The 18,571-nt window shown below is 45.7% G+C and overlaps 1 protein-coding gene across 1 annotated transcript in view; it reads left to right on the plus strand.

Moving 5' to 3' along the window:
* The window catches only part of c9orf72 (C9orf72-SMCR8 complex subunit), a 120,434-nt gene that overhangs the window by 87,916 nt on the left and 13,947 nt on the right, over positions 1 to 18,571 (plus strand). Inside the window, exons 6-7 of the mRNA XM_039758141.1 lie at positions 4,641 to 4,757; positions 10,653 to 10,888. Of these exons, the coding sequence (XP_039614075.1) occupies positions 4,641 to 4,757; positions 10,653 to 10,888 (353 nt within the window). The remainder of the gene's footprint in view (positions 1 to 4,640; positions 4,758 to 10,652; positions 10,889 to 18,571) is intronic.

Genomic DNA, 18,571 nt, shown 5'->3' on the forward strand with positions numbered 1-18,571 from the left:
AACATGCAACATTCCATCATTTCCCTCAATACATAAATTAACAAGTCGCATGTGTCATTTGTTTAATTGGGGTCTCATTTTCTAGCTTTAGGACTTGCGTCAACGTCTGATCACATTTTAGGTCAAATTAATGCAGAAATCGAGAAGATTCTGAGGGGCTCACAGACGTGTGTGTGTGTGTGTGTGGGTACACGCCAGTGTTCAAAAGTTTGGGGTCATCCAGATATCCCCCTACAGTAAGAGTATAATGCTGAAAGAAAAAATAACAATCCTGGAAAAAGTGGATTCTGGAATGAAGGAAAATGATGTGGCAAAAACATTCGGAATTGCGCCTTCATCGTCATCTAACGTCTCGTTTTCATTCTGCATTTCTGTTTAAAAAAAAAAAAAAAGTTACATCAAACATCTCATTTTCAAGTCAAATATTTTTTGTCGTTAAAGAAACGCTGTTTTTTTTTTTTTTTAATACGGGTATTGTCAAGCTTGGGTCACAGAGTTGGCACAGCAGACAGGAAGGATGGGAGTCCAGGTTTTTAAGCAGAATACAGAGACAAGCAGGCCCAGTCTCGAGACTTCATTCAAAACAGGAGCTGTTGGTAGCCGCGGCACAGGGGCAGTCGTCCTGCTGTAGCCCCCATCTTCAGCGGCTCGCTACTGAGGTCAGAAAGCTGCTTTGATACCCAAGTCAAAATCTCAGGACCAGTCCGACACAACTACTGAGTGTCGAGAGGGTAACTTGGCCCCCAGAAGGACGCCTTCTCTTCTTTTTCCAGCTTGAAGAGACAAAAAGCAAATCCAAGATTTCTGTACAGGCTGCAGTGTCTGTCCATTCCAAACAAAAATCAGGAGAGAAGAGGAGATCAAGCAAGTCGAGTATTCCTGTTGACAGCTTTCAACATACCCCCACGGTGCTCCATTTGTATAAAGACGTTATGAACGCGCTTGTTCTAATTCACTTTCAGCACCTGATCATACCTGATGTGCCATCGCCACCATCCTTCCTGCTTTCCTTTTCCCAGGCTTCAGCTGCGAGGGAGTCATGGCGGCCCACCATCGCCCGTCTGGACCCTCTAATTGCTTGTCGAGATTCAGTGGCACTCGAGGGAAGGAGAAGAGCTGAGAAACAACAGGGACGTACGGAGGAAATAAAAGTTGGCAGATTGGTTGCGAGTTCGGACACGGCCTGTGCCGATTGTTTATTTTGCCAGATCACTTGGTTTGGGTTAAAGACGCCTAATTTTGAATTGCAGGGGGATTCTGTCTGCACGCCTGCCACTTCAGACCCCGTCTATGACTTGTGCTCCAGGTTGCAGTGGTCCAGTGCCGTTGACAGGACGGTGATTCATTTCTTTTTTTAATTATTATTTTACTGGTCAGTTGTCTTTTGTGGTCCCGCGTATGAAGTGTAAAACTAATTGGGGGGGAGCTGCTGCTGCGCCTCGTCTGTGGAATTCTGTACCCAACTACATTAAGGGGTCTGGAAAACTCGACTGAAAACGCATGCTGTTCTCCAGCTTTCCGGTTCCCTCCTCTTCGTCATTTGTTTGTTTCACTGTGCTGCTGGCTGTCTTGTGTTTTATTCTGTTTATTTTTGTTTATTGTATGTTCAATTTTTAAAGCACTTTGTTGTTTTAAATGTGCTCCGTAAATAAACTGACTGTTTGACTTTGGCGCTGGCCACCTGACTGAGAAGTGAACACCTGCACTCAAACCTGCTGGAGTAGATGAAGGGCTGGGCACTTGGGGTGCAATGCCCAGCTGGCACCACGGACACTTGTAATACTTTTGTGTTTATTTTTATGTTTGTATCGTACAGATTGTTGTCATTTTTTAGTTCTGCCTTTCAAGTTCCAGCATGCCAAGGTAGCTTCAAACACGCAGCCCCAGGCTTTAACTCGGGCCTCGAATCCAAAATGGACTCCTGCCACAAACTGTAATTGTGCTCATCTCCCTTCAGATCAGTCATCGCCCTCAAACTGCCACTGCGCCAGAGCGCTCTGGGGTACGAATCCTGTGGACCACCTCAATCTCCAATGTGGCCTTAATTACTAAGTTGTTATGAGTGAATGCACTGAGGGGTTTTTGGTGTTATTGGCATGAAGGAGCCGAACAGCAGCAAGAACGACATTTTTAGGAGAAAGGCTTTATATGATAAAAAAAAAAAACACCAAGAAAATAAAACAGCTGGGGCTTTGGGCAATTTCTCCTCTGACAGGACATGAAGTCGAGTTTCTTTGGTGCCCCACTCTGCCATCTGTTATTGTGCCAAGTGTAGATTTGTCACAAGATGCCACCTCCCCTTTCGTCTCCTGCACTTAAACAGTCTCTCAAAACAAGGACTGCAGTTGCAGGTTTATTTTTTAAAATGAAATGGAGACACAAACACACACACCGCGTCACTCTGAAGCCACACGTGTACAGTTTGTGACGCTTTGTACTCAAACAAATGTTTACTCTCATAAATTAATTTTCATGTCAGTCCTGGGAAAAACTTCATTGACCACTCGGCACTGACAGACCTCACATTTTGAACACTCTATTGGTCTGGGGGGTGGGGGGCAATGGTGAGTAAGCCCACCTGGAGGGCGGAGCTCAAGTCTCAACAGAGGACAAAATGAAAGGGGAGCTGAAAGTTGGTCAGGTGTGACGCCATGTGCAGGCTGTCAAGGTGGGCTCTGTGGAGATCAATCTGTCTGTCTATTATATAGTGCCTTTCACATCTCTCTCTATCACTCACCACTGAAGGGATCGACACAGCATAGCGAAATCCCATTTCTACTTGCACTCCCTTCATCATCCCCTGATTCACCCTTCTTTTGGGGTGGGCAATGTGGGCATCACGTTTATGACTGACATGTTGTACAAGTGACCAATCAGAGACAAGTACCCCTCATTAGGATTTATAGAATTTCATCTATCTATCTATCTATCTATCTATCTATCATATAGTGCCTTTCCTATCTATCTATCTATCTATCTATCTATCTATCTATCTATCTATCTATCTATCTATCTATCTATCATATAGTGCCTTTCATATCTATCTATCTATCTATCTATCTCTATCTATCAATCATATAGCGCCTTTCATCCATCTATCTATGTATCTATCTATCTATCTATCATATAGCGCCTTTCATCCATCTATCTATCTATCTATCATATAGTGCCTTTCACATCTCTCTCTATCTGTCACCACTGAAGTGATCAGCACAGCCTAGCGAAGCCCCATTTTTATCCCATTTCTCCTTGCGTTCCCTTCATCGCCCCCTGATCCGCCCTTCTTTTGGGGGGTACAGCTGAAACCCAATGAACAGCAGTGAGCGTTTCACTGTACGCGGCTTGATGGAGGTGGGACGTTTGATAAACGCAGATAAGTCAGCTGTGACGTGCTGCTCCTCTCAGGTCAGTGTTTGCAAATCGCATATTTTAATAATTAAAGTCAGCAGGGATCGTGGAAACTTACCATTTATTTGACAGAAGACACCCTTAGGTATGTAAAAATACCCTCATTGCTTTTGATTGACTGGGTTTGATTGATTTGGGTTTCTTGCAGCAAACGTCTTTAAAATATGCTGCTACCCCACTGGTGGGACTCGTTGTGTTATCAGTGATTAAACTTCCATTTGTATGCAACCTAAACCTGGTTGATCTAAAAAACAGTGAGGCCCACAGAAAACTGCGATGTCTGCTTATCTGCACTTACACCACATAACCAGAAAGGACTCTCTCCTCTAAAATGGCTGTCCATTTAAATGCCCCCGTGGTGCATGATGGGCATTGGAGTCCATTAATTAGGCAGCACTGCCCACAGCCTTACCCACAAACCTCTAGGGATGTGGGGTGGACACGAGGGGAACACAGCAGGGCCCACAGAAAGGAGACCTGTGAGGTGGCAGCCTTAAACCGAGAGTCATGGTTGTTTGTGGGGAGGCCATGTTAGTCGTGCCGCCTTCCCAGTGAAGTGTCGGCTGGTGGTGTTGTTCAGCTCCGTGTTTCTTACACCATTTCTATAAAACGTCTGATCGTTAAAAATAACTAAGTGCATGTAAGTAGGCGGCTGGCGGCGCGTTCTGCGATTCTCCCTGATAAAGACGTCCGCCTGTTGTAAACTAATGATAAGCCCTCAGAGGAGAAGGTGCGACTTTCAATGACTGTTAATCGATCGCCTTGATAAAACGTTAAAGACGTTCAGACAGCCTCCACCTCATTCCGCACAGTGGCCGCTTGTCTTAAGGGGCTCAGTCAGCATCCCCACACATTTTCTTTTATCCCTTTCTCTTTTTTTATATTCTTTCAGTATCTGCTCTTATTAAATTCACGACCACATATCACCGAGATGCACTACGGCTTCCACTTGTGTCTCCTGCGCCCTCCATCACTCTGACAAGCCATAATTTGTTTTATTTTCTTGCAATTGGATGAAGAAATGTAACTCTTATCTTGGCACCCATAATACATTTGATTCTGTGATGAATCACTCGGATTTTGGCGCTCTTGAGTTTTGACTTGGATTTGTGTCAAAAGCGTACGGCTGCTCGTACAGTTGGCGACTTTATTTGGCTAATACCTCACAGAAATGAAGCGTTTGAGGGGTTTATTTTGACAGCAAATTGTTCTGTTTTTACGTCTCTTTGCAGATCGTCAGGACTCTCTGTCTGTTCCTGACTCCCACGGAGAGAAAATGTTCCCGACTGTGCAGAGCTGAATCTTCATTCCGATACGACTCTGGGCTCTTTGTGCAGGGCCTGCTGAAGGTACGCCACGCTTGTGATTGGCATGTGAAGGAGTGAGTGGCCTCGTCCTTTTAACATTTGTCAAACAAACCACATCGGTAGCTAAAGGTGATACAGTATAACGAGACGAACAGCGGGACACTTTGACATCATGTAGTCCAAAGGATCATTTCAGTTCCGGGATTGGAGGGCCCCAGTGGCTTCTCCCCCTTTTCTTAATTAGTGACCCGGGCACACACAGACAGACAGACATCGTATTCAGCACCACCACACGTTCATTTACAAGTCTACTATTTTAAAAGTCCAGGCCTCTCTTTGTCTCTGACCGCCTCGCGAGCTCCGTCCTCTTCCATCGGATATAGGGTGGCGGCCCCTTTCCTTCCCACCCGGACGTGCTCCAGGCGCCAGACAGGCATACACCGATAGTTCACCCAACACACGTTTATTATACATTCTATTATTTACAAAGATGACGCACACAAAGTCCAGGCCATCCTCAGGTCCGCCTCCACTCCTCTCCTCCCGACTCCAGCCATCGAATGGAGGGAGGCGGCCCCTTTTATGCTCATCCGGACGAGCTCCAGGTGCCTCCCGATAACCTTCTGCTGGCCCTCCCGGGTGTGGCAGAAGTGCCAGCTGTGCATTCTGGGTGGCCCTGGTCTTCTTTCCCCCGGAAATGTTTTGAAAAATCTGTCTTCAGATACTCCTTGGCCAAGTCTTGACGTTTCAGTTTATGTGTCTCGTTCAGTGGTGGTCGGATTTCAGCCCTCCTCACCTTGGCCATGTCTCTGAGCACTGAACACCTCGTACTTCTGGGCACCCTAAGTTGCAGTTCTGGAATTTGACAGCACTAGAGGATGACGGGTTCCTGGTAGCTTCACGTTTGATTCTTCTCAAATCTGTGGCAGTTCATTTTCATCTTTTTTTTCTCAACACGTTTCTTAGGACTCTGTTGACTATTTGTAACAAAACGCTTGATGGTTCTGTGATCACGCCACAAAATCTTAGCAATTTCAAGAGTGCTGCATTCCTCTGAAAGACTTTTTACAATTTTTGACTTTTCAGAGTCAGTTAAATCTCATTTTGGCCCATTTTGCCCGAGGAAAACAAGCTGCCTAATAATCATACACACCTTGATATAGCGTGTTGATCTCCTCAGGCCACACCCTCCCTAACTACACAAACACGCATCACCTGATAGGCTTAAATCAAACAAGCATTCAAGTTAATCCAGCTGGGAGTTGGAATATATGCATAAAAATTATAATATGATCAAAATAATCACTTGCCTAATAATTTTGCACACGGTGTGTATATACATACATACATACATACATACAATACAATACAATACAATACAATACAATACAATACAATACAATACACCCCCAAAATGCTTCTGTGATTTTTCGCCAGGAGTTTGCCTCCAGAGTTCGGTGTCGGTCTCCTTGGCCCCGGTGGGCTTATTACATTTAGCTCTGGTGGTCCCACTTCTGGAGAGTTTTATCCTCCATCCCAAAGATGGACTTTTTTTTTTTTTTTTTATTTATTTATTAATTTTATTACAATCAATACATAGCAATCAAGTTTTAACAAAAAAAAGAATTATGCTAAGAACAGATCGATCCCCACCCTTGAGAGAGAGAGCAAGCCAAACGGTGTAAAATTTAAGGCTTTTAAAAATACCTAAATCAACAAATTCTATGTGCTTTATGAAATCATTTCAAAATATTACTGATTAGATCCTGCCATGTTTTGAAAAAAGTCTGCACAGATCCTCTAACTGAGTATTTGATTTTTCCAATTTTAAATAATATAACACATCAGTTTCCCACTGACTTAAAAGAGGAGAGTTTGGGTTCTTCCAGTTTATCAGAATAAGTCTGCGTGCCAACAGTGTAGTGAATGCAATCACAGTTTGTTTGTCTTTCTCCACTTTAAGACCCTCTGGAAGAACCCCAAACACAGCTGTTAATGGGTTAGGAGGGATTGTGAGTCCAAGACTGTCTGAGAGGTAATTAAAATTTTTGTCCAGAATAATGTTAATTTGGTGCAGGCCCAGAACATGTGACCTAGTGAGGCTGGGGCTTGGTTGCAACGTTCGCAGGTTGGATCATCACAGCCCTGGAAACATTTTGGAGAGTTTTAGTCGAGACAAATGTGCTCGATATATAATTTTGAGTTGTATAATTGTATGCTTTGCGCATATGGAGCTTAAGTGAATTCTCTGCATTGCTACTTTCCACTCCTTTTCTGATATATTAATTGAGAGGTCATTTTCCCAGTGTCCTCTTGGATCTTTGAAAGGAAGGGATTGTAAAAGGATTTTATATATTGTAGAGATGGAGTCTAACTCCTTGAAATTGAGCAATAATTTTTCCAGCGTGGATGAGGGTGCAAGATGAGGAAAATCTGGAAGGTTCTGTTTAACAAAGTTCCTGATTTGAAGATAGTGAAAGAAATTTGTAGCTGGAATGTTAAATTTGGAACGTAATTGTTCATAGGATGCAAAGACGTTGTCTATATAAAGGTCTCTAAGCAAGTTAATTCCAAATTTTTTCCAGATATTAAAAACTGCATATGTTTGTGAGGGTTGAAAGAGGTGGTTCTTTTGCAGGTGCCACAGAAAGAAGCTTCTCCGTCTTAAAATGCTTTCTACATTGGTTCCAGATTCTAAGTGAGTGGAGCACAATTGGGTTATTAGTGTATTGCCGATAACGTGTGTTTATTGGAGCACAAAGCAAGGAATACAAAGAAGTACTGCAGGATTTTACTTCTATTGCGGTCCATAAAAGTCCAGGCCTCTCTTTGTCTCTGACCGCCTCGCGAGCTCCGTCCTCTTCCATCGGATATAGGGTGGCGGCCCCTTTCCTTCCCACCCGGACGTGCTCCAGGCGCCAGACAGGCATACACCGATAGTTCACCCAACACACGTTTATTATACATTCTATTATTTACAAAGATGACGCACACAAAGTCCAGGCCATCCTCAGGTCCGCCTCCACTCCTCTCCTCCCGACTCCAGCCATCGAATGGAGGGAGGCGGCCCCTTTTATGCTCATCCGGACGAGCTCCAGGTGCCTCCCGATAACCTTCTGCTGGCCCTCCCGGGTGTGGCAGAAGTGCCAGCTGTGCATTCTGGGTGGCCCTGGTCTTCTTTCCCCCGGAAGTGCTAAGGGCCAGGGCTACTCAGGCATCTGAGCGCCCCTTGGCGGTGACCACGGGCCCCTGTAGGGTTGAGCTTCCATGCTTTGTCTCTGTGGTCCCCAAAGCCACCAGGGTGGTCGCCCCCACGTTGTCTGAGGGAGGTGTAAACCCCCTTCCGGGGCATCTCGTCTGGGTACCACCCCCAGCCACCTGTGACACTAATTAACTCCTTTCATTTTAATTGAACTGCTTTTTCAAGATTTGTTCCTCTGAATTTCTTCATTTCTTTCCTTAAATGGCACCCAAACAGAAATGAAATGTGAAGTGAGGGAGCCAACAGAAGACCACCTAAGTCAGGGCCTCAAACTCCAACCAGTTTCTCAATGAGGCGCCGAGTCTCGTTGTTAATTAAACTCGTTCTTTAATTCCCCGGCTTGTTGCTGCTCTCATTGTGCAATAGCAGACATTTCTGAAATTGTGGATTGTCTCTTTACTAGAAGCTCTGCTCAGATGTTTTGTGGACCTGAGAAGATCAACATTCCTGGGCCCCTTCATCTTTCTTTATTCTCAGATGTTGTAAAGGGTGAGCCAAAAAGAAGCACCACATTTCAAAAACACTACAAGATAAACGAAATGTCATTACGACACATGAAAGGATACGCCAAATAGATTCTGTTCACTGTGCTTTACTAATGACATCTTCAAGGTGGTGGTCATCATTAGCGATACGCTCTTAAAGACGATTTCTGAACACTCGCATGACTCGTTCGGCGATTTCGTGGCAAGTTGCGTCCTTGAGGGCTTCAGTGTTTGGAGGTCGGTGTGTGTAGACCTTCGACTTGAGAGGAAATTGCACGGAGCGAGGTCAGGAGAACATGAAGGCCACCCGACATCGCCACACAGGGAGATCAGCTGCCCCACAAAACTGGCATGGATCTCCAGACAGGCTGTATGAGCTGTCACTCCAGGCGTCCACCACATCCATGACTTCCAGTTCTCCAGCATTTCAATGTGACGTTCTGTGGTGACGGTGACCGTTGCTGTCCCCCCTCCTCAATTAAGTAAAGGCCTACGATGTCAAATTCTGTAACGGCCCCCCAAACTGTAACCCGTGTGCTCGCCGTATGGGGGTCTCTGATGAAGTTCACCAGAGTTGGTTTCAGCCCCATAGCTAAAGTTTTGCTTATTTACGCCGCCATTCAAATGAAAATGTGCCTCGTCGCTGATGTCACATGACGATGGCATCTCAATGAACGGTTTGCAGAATGTTGGCTCACAACTCTCTACGGCTCTCCAAGTCTCGCTGAGTTCCTGCACTGCCATCACTGTATGGATGGAAATGAAGGTCCTCGTGCAAAATCAAAGACGTGTTGGAAATGTGGAAGGCAGAAGTGCGCTGAGCGTCTAGCAGACTGCACAATGGATGCCCTCACAGCTTGGATGTGTTCAGGCGTTCGTAGAGTCCGAGGACGGCTTGGAGGTTTTCTGTTCAACGTTGTACACCCGTCTGTCCAAATGTCGAATTGTTTTCTGATTTGGGACGTCGCTGTTAGGAGGAATGCTGAAGTGCGTTCGGAAGGCGCGTTGCGTAGTGACGATGGATTTGTCACTTTTGAGGAACACTTGGACAGCAAAAGCAACGGTGCACACCGGACCAAGGCGTCTGGCCGACTGAAAACGGCTGGTGGGCACCGTAATAAATCGTTGGACTGAATTCAATCCGTGAATGCATTCTGGCTGACTTCACTTTTTTTTTTTTTTATTCTCGTCCGTCTCCGGTGCTTTATTTCTATTTTTTTTTATTTTCCCTCTCGTTCATACATCCGAGGCCTCATCTGTCACAAAACACCAACCGTATTAAAAAAAAAAAAAAATGGATTGCCGGGTGAGTCGCAGGACATTTTAATCTGATTTGAATTACCGATGTGCCACAGTCACGATGATACGGCGGACGTCTTAATCCTGGGTGGAATGGCACGGTTTCTTTTTGTATTTTCCGCTTTGGTTTATGGCTGGCGAGCCTCCGTTTGTCTCCGTCAACAAGTTTGATAAGCGGGGGTCTGCGCCGCACAGCTCCGCTCAGACTTTCTTTCCAGAACTCTCTCTCAGGTAGCCCTTCATAGCCGTTAGTAATTATTGTGGATGCAGCAGCCGCTTGACGGATCAGACGTCGTCTGGCACCTTCTTCTTTTTTTTATGCTATCCAATTAATTTGTGTGGGAGATTGAGCGCCTTCCCCCGTGAAGCTAAAATTACTATCTGCACTTGAAAGTTTGAAGTGACGGCGCCGTGTGCTCCTTAACTCGGCCGTATCTGCCGCCGTTACCGTACATCATCCTGCGCATCGAGCGTTTCCAAAGCCAAACAACTTTTCTTAACTTATTGGATCAGATTCAGCTGTAAAACAAAAATAAGAGCAGGTGTTATAAATCACGCTGGCTGGCAGAACCGAATCTCGGGTGTCAGATCTGAGGCTTTAATTCTCTTCTTTTTCAGTAAAAGTCTCAGCTTGTTTTATCATCTGCACTGCCGCCTGGCACGGAGAAACGGATGGCTTTGCTAATAGCGGGATTGTGTTATCACGTTGGGAAAAGAAGAAGAAAATTAATAAAAAGTGAACGAGCACTCCTTTCATTCTCCACATTGGACTACAAACCCGTCTGTCCTTTTCTTATTCACGTTCTGTTTTTGAAATGTAAGAATCCTTCTTTGTTTCTTTCTTTTTGTCCACCCTTCATTTTTTTTTTTTTTTTAATTTCTTTATTTCAGGACAGCACGGGCAGCTTTGTTTTACCTTTTCGCCAAGTTCTGTACGCGCCTTACCCCACCACACACATCGATGTGGACGTCAATACCGTCAAGCAGATGGCCCCCTGCCACGAGCATATTTACAACCAGAGGCGCTACATGATGTCCGAGCTCACGGCACTGTGGAAGGCAACGTCTGATGAAGAAATGGCACCTGACACGATCGTGCACGCCGATGAAACGTTTACTCCAAATCTGTGAGTACGCCGAGTCCACGCCGGGGACGGGCTGCTTGGGTTTTCATGCTGACACTAAACCTTGAGTTCTGTGCATTAGAAAGGTGTAGACGAGGACAGGCCATTCAGACCACCAGAGCTCGCCAGTCCTGTCCACTTACCTTATATACTCAGGACTTGACCTTAACCCATAATTTACAGTATTTTATAAGTTGAATGTGGAAAACTCCCGCTATTGGTCCAAGAGATTATGATATTGTAACGCCCACCTAAGAGAGGCACCCGGCCTATGTGGGTGTGGCAGTGAGTGGTATCAGCGAGTCTCTCTCTCTCTACTGTGCCCACGTGACCACATGGTGATACCCGCACTATCCTGAAATGACGTTTGCACTGATTTGTGTTTTTTTATATCTCATACACCTTTATCATAAGAGCATCCCTTCTCTACGATCAGAAGAAAATATGAAGCCGGTTTTAAATTAAACGTCGTTTAACTAGTGAAAGAAATTGGTGACTGCATCTGAGAAACTGATGAGAGATTGGAGGAGGCGGCAAGAAGAAAAAATTAAGTGTTGTATTTTTGAACAGGCGTATAAGTCGGGGTCTGATTTTATGATTCATTTTTCGGGTTTCAAGATCCGACTTACACGTGAGTATATATGATAAGTTATCCAAAATAATAACAAGTTGAGTTTTAAAAGTCCCTAAAGTCCCCCTGTCCACCGCACTACTTGGTCGCTTATTCCACGTGTCTGTGGTTCTCTGATTAAGGAAAAACTTCCTAATGTTTGTGTGAAAGTTTCCAGCTGTGTCCCCCTGCGTGTTCTTGATGAACTCATTTTAAAGTCACCGTCTCGATCCGCTGGACTAATGCCCTTCATCATATTAAACACTTCAGTCAAGTCTCCTCTTCATCACCTGTGAAGGCTCAGCTCTTTTAATGTTTCCTCCTAACTCATCCCCTGTAGCCCTCATCAACCTTGTCTCAATTCTCTGGACCTTCTCTTGTGCTGCTGTGTCTTTATGGAGACCAAAACTTCACCCAGGACTCCAGATGAGGCCTCACCAGTGTGTTATAAAGCCTGAGCAGAACCTCCTGTGACTTGTACTCCACACATCAAGGCGCTATATAACCTGACATTCTGTTAGCCTTCTTAATGGCTTCTGAACACTGTCTGGAAGTCGATAAATTAGAGTCCACTGCGACTCCAGAGTCCTTCTCATGAAGTGGACTCTTGATTTTCTGACCGCTATTGTGTATTCATACCTCACATTTTTACTTCCTATGTGTAATTCTTTACATTTACTGACATTAAATTTCATCGTTCACAAATCTGCCCAAGCCTGTCTGCTATCCAAGTCCTTCTGTGGTGATATAACGGACTCCAAATTGTCTGCTAATCCACCTATCTTGGTATCATCTGCAAACTTAACCAGCTTGTTCCTTATATTCCTATCTAAATCACTTATAGATATTAAAAATAGCAGCGGCCCTGCACTGCCCCCTGCTGGTCACCACTCTTAACATCGGCCAGTTCTGATGAGGTTATTAGCACCATCACCCTCTGCATTCCTGTGTCTGAGCCAATTCTGCACCCCACACCCTGAACTGCCACTTCTTTTAGTTTGATGCCCACCCTCTCATGTCGCACCTTATCAAATGCTTTCTGCCAGTCCAGATCAATAATCTCATCTGCTCTACTCTGGTCATATCCTTTTGTTTCCTCATCATAGAATTCCAGCATGTTAGTAAAACACGACCTCCCTCTTCTGACCCCACACTGACTGCTCCTAATAACTCCTGCCTGAGGTGTTGCTCTATCTATCTATCTATCTATCTATCTATCTATCTATCTATCTATCTATCTATCTATCTATCTATCTATCTATCTATCTATCTATCTATCTATCTATCTATCTATCTATCTATCTATCTATCTATCTATCTATCTATCTATCTATCTATCTATCTATCTATCTATCTATCTATCTATCTATCTATCTATCTATCTATCCAATAATTCCTTCCATTCATTTTCTTGTGATGCCGAAGTAAGCTTACTGGCCTCTAGTTGCTTGGATCTGCCCGGTCACCGTTTTTATAGAACGTGATGATATTTGTCATTTTCCAGTGCCCATTGACTTTCTAAAATGAGTAGGATCCAATCAGGGAAGGGATCAGTCACAAGCACAGACCAATCAGAGAGCGATTAGAGATGACGTTTTTCACACATTCACATTTGTAAGAGCCGTTTGCTAGTTGTTAAGTTTTGTCAAGTAGATAGACGTGTTTGTTAGGTTTTGTTTGCCTGTATATTAGTGTGTCGTCTACGAGAGCTTCTTACAGCCACACAAGCTGAGTTGACTTGTTATATTTTAACCATTTCTTGTCCCTCTGACCACAGATTAGTCTCACGTTAGTGACCTGCCTGGCCGTGTGTCGGGCATGGAGGGCTCATGGTGTTAAACCGGGCCTTATGTGCCCAATAGAATGTAACGCAATGCGCTCTGTTGAACGTGCAGCGCCGTGCTGAAGGCGAAGTAAAGAGACAGCTTTTCCATTTTTTTCTGCCTTTTTTCTTTATTCTTGTGTGAACTGTTGGCTTTGAATTTTCACCAAACCTTTTAAAACAAACTTTTGGATTTCTTTCGCTCCTGCGTTTGCCCCGTGTTTGAGATCCTGCCTTACTCACCAGCAGCTACAACATTAGAACAGCGACATCTTCAGAAATATGCGGCTCTGGACAGCTGAATTTTTTTTTTTTTTAAGTCTCAGTTTTTTGCGGAGTTAAAAAAAACTTTGGGGTAGTTTGGACGAAAGGTGAAAGTGGAGACGTAACGTCTGTGTTTTTAAACAAAACTGTAGTAGTGTGGATGCAGCCATCGTGTGTTCCTGAGACCATCACAGTTCAAAACCCTGACGCACAGGAATCTGTGGTAGTGAAGTGTCATCGCCCAGTGTGATCGCCCAAATCCAAAGAGGAAACAAAGTCAAGTCTGGTGGGTCGAGGTCCCATCAGCTCCTTTTCTAGGGCCAATATCTTCTGAAATATCCAAAGACGTCCATGGTGTGGGTCTTCCAGGAGGTATTCTGAAAAGTGCTTCCCCCAACAGCACCCTCTCTTGATCAGATGGGCTGCACTTCCGGACTCGCCCTGCAGGTGTCCCTACTGGGTTCCCTCCCATATGAGGACCACTGCCACCCGGTGTATGGTGGATGGAGCCACTCCCGGCTCTCAGCCTCTGCTGGTCCCTCCATTAAATGACCCCGGCCGGGTATAAAGTTATTTATTTGTTCTGCCAGCCAATCAATCCGAGTCGTCACCCTGGCATCCTGTCCGGGACAGGTAATGGCTTCTTCCCCGTCTCATCCGGGATGCCAGTTCTCCTCCTAGAGTATTTAATTAGTGAGTCTAATGGGGTGTGATAGCACTAGAGATGCAGACATTAGGAACATCTGCTGAAGTTTCACTTAGGACTGTGAACCCGTCATGTCGTCCCACGGTGGACTCTCCTGTTCCGTTGTTTTTTTTTTTTTCCCCTGAATCCCAAACTTTTGTCTGCAATCCTCAATAATCAAAAGCACTCGGCTGTTTTTCACCCTCGCACTGTAATATGTGCTGTGGGGCATCTGTTGGTGAAGAAAGGTTCACGGATCTTGACTTTACCGACGATGCTGTGATCTTCACGGAGTCAATGGAGGCTCTGATCAGGGGTCTCGAGAGAGTGAGGGAGGGGTCTGACTGTCTGGGCTTGCGAGGGTCCTGACACAAACCAAATATCCAGGCCTTTAATGACCTCCTGGGCACGGCCATCAGCAGTGTGTCTGTCTGTGGAGAGAGTGTCGACCTCGTCATTGAGAGGTTTACTGACCTCAGCAGTGACATTCATGCGACTCTTCCTATGAAGTCTGTAGATGGATTGGGAGAGCATGGGGGGTCATGAGGTCATAAAGGGGTGTGTGGCGCTCCTGATAGCTCAGTAAAGGCACGAAGGTCCAAGTCTTTAGAGTCCTGGGAGACATGGCCGCTATCCAGTGACCTGAGACCAAGACTGGACTCCTTCATGTGTGTCTCTCCGGAAAATCCTAGGGTACCGTTGGTGTGACTTTGTGTTGCTCATGGAGTCTCGAATGAGGCACATGACCTGCATGGTGAGGGAGCATCAGTTACGGCACTACGGCCATGTGGCACATTTTCCCGAGGGTGATCCGGCTCATAAGATCCTCATTGTTGAGGACCCGAGTGGCTGGACCAGGCCAAGGGGTCGTCCATGTAACCCCTGGCTGCGGCAGATAGAGGGGTAGGACTGGACCGCGTGTCTGCCTGGGGGGTTGCCAGCTGGGATCCCGAGTTGTTTCGCCGTGTAGTGGGTGTGTCAACCCGCTGTACCAGTGCATGCTGCCCAACTTGACTTGACCTGACTTGACTGTAATATCCGGCTGACTCAACTGAGCCAAAATATCAAGACAAGTAGGGGAGCTTTGCACAAAAATGATCGACGACGACAGGACTGCTGCTCTTCGAGAAAGGAATGAACTCTGAACAGACTGCTGAGTGCCGTCCTCCTGAAAGCCTTCGTATTTCACTGTGAGACGAGCAGAAGAGCAGAACATCTCGAGTGAAGAGCCCTCTTCTTGGTGGAGTTGACACAGGCATGACATCACGCACTTTGGGTGACATTTTCTTTCGCGCCAGGTTTTCCTGAAGCAAGAAAACGTGCATCCACTTGGCCTCCGCTGCCCTCTCTTGAACAACACCGCGACATAAGCTCACTGGCCACTTTATTAAGTACACCTTGGTAGTGCCACATCGGACCCCCTTATGTCTTCAGAACTGCCAGATGTCTTCATGGCGTAGGTTCAGCAAGGTGCTGGAGACGTTCCTCAGAGATTTTGGTCCACATTGGCACGATGGCATCACACAGTTGCTGCAGATTTAATGTGATGTGAATCTCCCGCTGCACCACATGGACTGAGATCTGCTGACTGCGGAGGTCACTGGAGTCCAGTCAAGTCATTGTCATGTTTGAGATGATCGATCTCAGCCTTGTGACATGGCTTGTTATCCTGCTGGAAAGAGCCATCAGAAGATGGGGACACTGCGGTCATAAAGGGATGGACACGGTCAGCAGCAACAATACTCAGGTAGGCTGTGGCATTTAAACAATGCTCAGTTGGTACTAAAGGACCCAAAATGTGTCAAAAAATACCCCCCACACACCATTAGACCACATCCAGCAGCAGCCTGAACCGCTGATATAAGGCAGGATGGATCCCAGCTTTCATGTTGTTGACCCGACCATCCGAATGTCACAGCAGAAATCGAGACCAGCTGAGGTTTCTCCAATTCTGCTGATCCGTGTGCCTCGTAGTCTCAGTTGCCTGTTGTTCGCTGACAGGAGTGTCGTCCGCTGTGGTCTCCTGCTGCTGTAGCCCCCCACCTGCTTCAAGGTTTGACATGTGTTGTGAGTTCAGAGCTGCTCGTCTGCCCACCTCGGCTGTAGCGAGTGCTTATTTGAGTTCCTGTTGCCTTTCTGTCAGTCTGGCCATTCTCCTCTGGAATCAAAACGACATTTCCACCCAGAGAACTGCTTTCAGACCTTACTCCACAAACCCTGGAGATGAGCAGCCCGTCTGACACCAACAGCCACACCACGTTCAGAGTCACTTCAGTCCCCTGTCTTCTTTATTCTGATGCTCGGTTTGAACTTCAGCTGGTGGTCTTGACGACGTCGACAGGCCGAAGTGCATGTGATTGGCTGACTCGAACAGGAGTACCTAATCAAGTGGCCGGTGAATGTAAACCCACCATCTGTGCAAATGCCTACACGGTGTTTCCATCAATTCATTCTGCGGTGTAGTAATCGTCAATATATATACTGTGATATGTATATGTTGACCAAGACTGGCATGCCTTCTGTATCTCATGAAAGCCAAGAATAAAGTAACGTAGCTAACGTATGTGGGCTCTCTCCACAAGTGGGCTTTCATTAACACCCATACCAGGTAGCTTAGAACCGAGACATGGAGCAGTGCAAACATTAACGCTGAGGTCTGCGCCGATTACTTCAGGTTCAGCCTGTGTGGGACGGGGAGTGCGGCTTGTCCACCTTAATAAAAGGGTATCCCTGTCATTCCAACAGATGGTGCATTACAAACATTCTTAGTAATTCAATTCATTGCATTTGTCATTCTAACAGATGACGCGTCACAAACAGTAACGCTGCTTTTATAGTCCAACGCCAAATGGCATATCATAGAGACATGTACAGTGCATGATGAATGCAGAGGTCTACGTTAATTAATCCCTTAGACGGTTAGCACGGCCAGTACAAGGACAAGTGTGTATCTGCATGTCTGTCATCATGTTTTCACAAGTCCCATACCAAATGGCATATAACAGAGATGGTGCATCACAAACATTAACACTGTTTCTATGAATTCAGTGCCAAATTATAAATAACAGAGGCATATGCATCGCATTTCTCATTCCAACAGATGGTACACTCAAACACTAACACTGCTTTTATGAATTCCATACTAAAGGGCAAATAACAGAAACATTTGCATTGCATTTGTAATTCTAACAGATGGCGCATCATAAATATTAACACTGCTTTTAAGAACCTCATAGCAAATGGCACGTAACAGACACATGGTGCGCTGCAAACGCTAACGCTGAGGTCCATGTTGTGTGGTCACAAGTAGGCGCACCAGCCGCCCAAAGCCAAACACAAGTCTTGCCACACATCATGGCTTTATTTCTGTGGGAAGGCGTTTTTTTTTGTCTTGTTCCCCACTGCACAGCACAGCACAGCACAAGCACCAGTAACACAAGGCAACACCGTCCTTCTTTCCTTTCTCTTTATTCTTCCATCTCCACGTTCCTCTTCCTCCCGACTCTGGCTCCTTTTTATGCTGTGCCAGGGAGTGCGCCATGTGGCTCGTTAGCCAATCCTGGAATCACTCCCAGGTGTGCTAGAAGCTCTGCACAGAACCCAACAGGGCCGTCTCGAACTCCAGCTCCCATGGTGCCACAGCAGCCCAGTCCTCTAGTGCTCCGGCGGGGTCATTGTCCTCTGCACATCTGCTCCCCCGGTCCTTCTGGTATATCGGCGGGGGCCACGGCCGTCCATCCGTCACAGTTGATTACCTCGATTTTCAATCTAGTGAAGTAATAAAATGCTGTACATTGTATTTGTCATTCCTACAAATGGCGCATCACAAAACATTTGTAGTAATAAAATGCTTTAGTAGAAATGTTTGTGATGCGCCTTCTGTTGGAATGACAGAGCCATACCAACCAGACAGACTACTCCTTTATTTAAGGTGGATTATGCAAGAGTGTGATAATATTATAAGTAGCCTGCCTGTGTCTCTCTTTGTGGTAAAACATGGCATGCTTGACGCCTTAGTAAATGTAGTTTGGTTTCACTTTATATTTTGTACATTTACTAATGATAATAATAATTGTTTACACTTCCATGGCTTTTTCTCACCCCTCAAAGCGCCTGACACAGTGAGTGGAGTGCCACTTCAACCACCACTAATGAGCAGGATGTGCCAGTACACTCGGTGCTAGGGGGCCACGATGGGCAGTCTAGCCAGGACACCCTACAGTTTACAAAGGATGACCACGTACAGTCAGGACCTTCATTTTATGTCTCATCCATATGTGTAGCAAAGTGACCCCCACACACAGA

The sequence above is a fragment of the Polypterus senegalus genome, chromosome 7 (assembly GCF_016835505.1).
Source record: "Polypterus senegalus isolate Bchr_013 chromosome 7, ASM1683550v1, whole genome shotgun sequence".
NCBI classification, from domain to species: Eukaryota; Metazoa; Chordata; class Cladistia; order Polypteriformes; family Polypteridae; genus Polypterus; species Polypterus senegalus.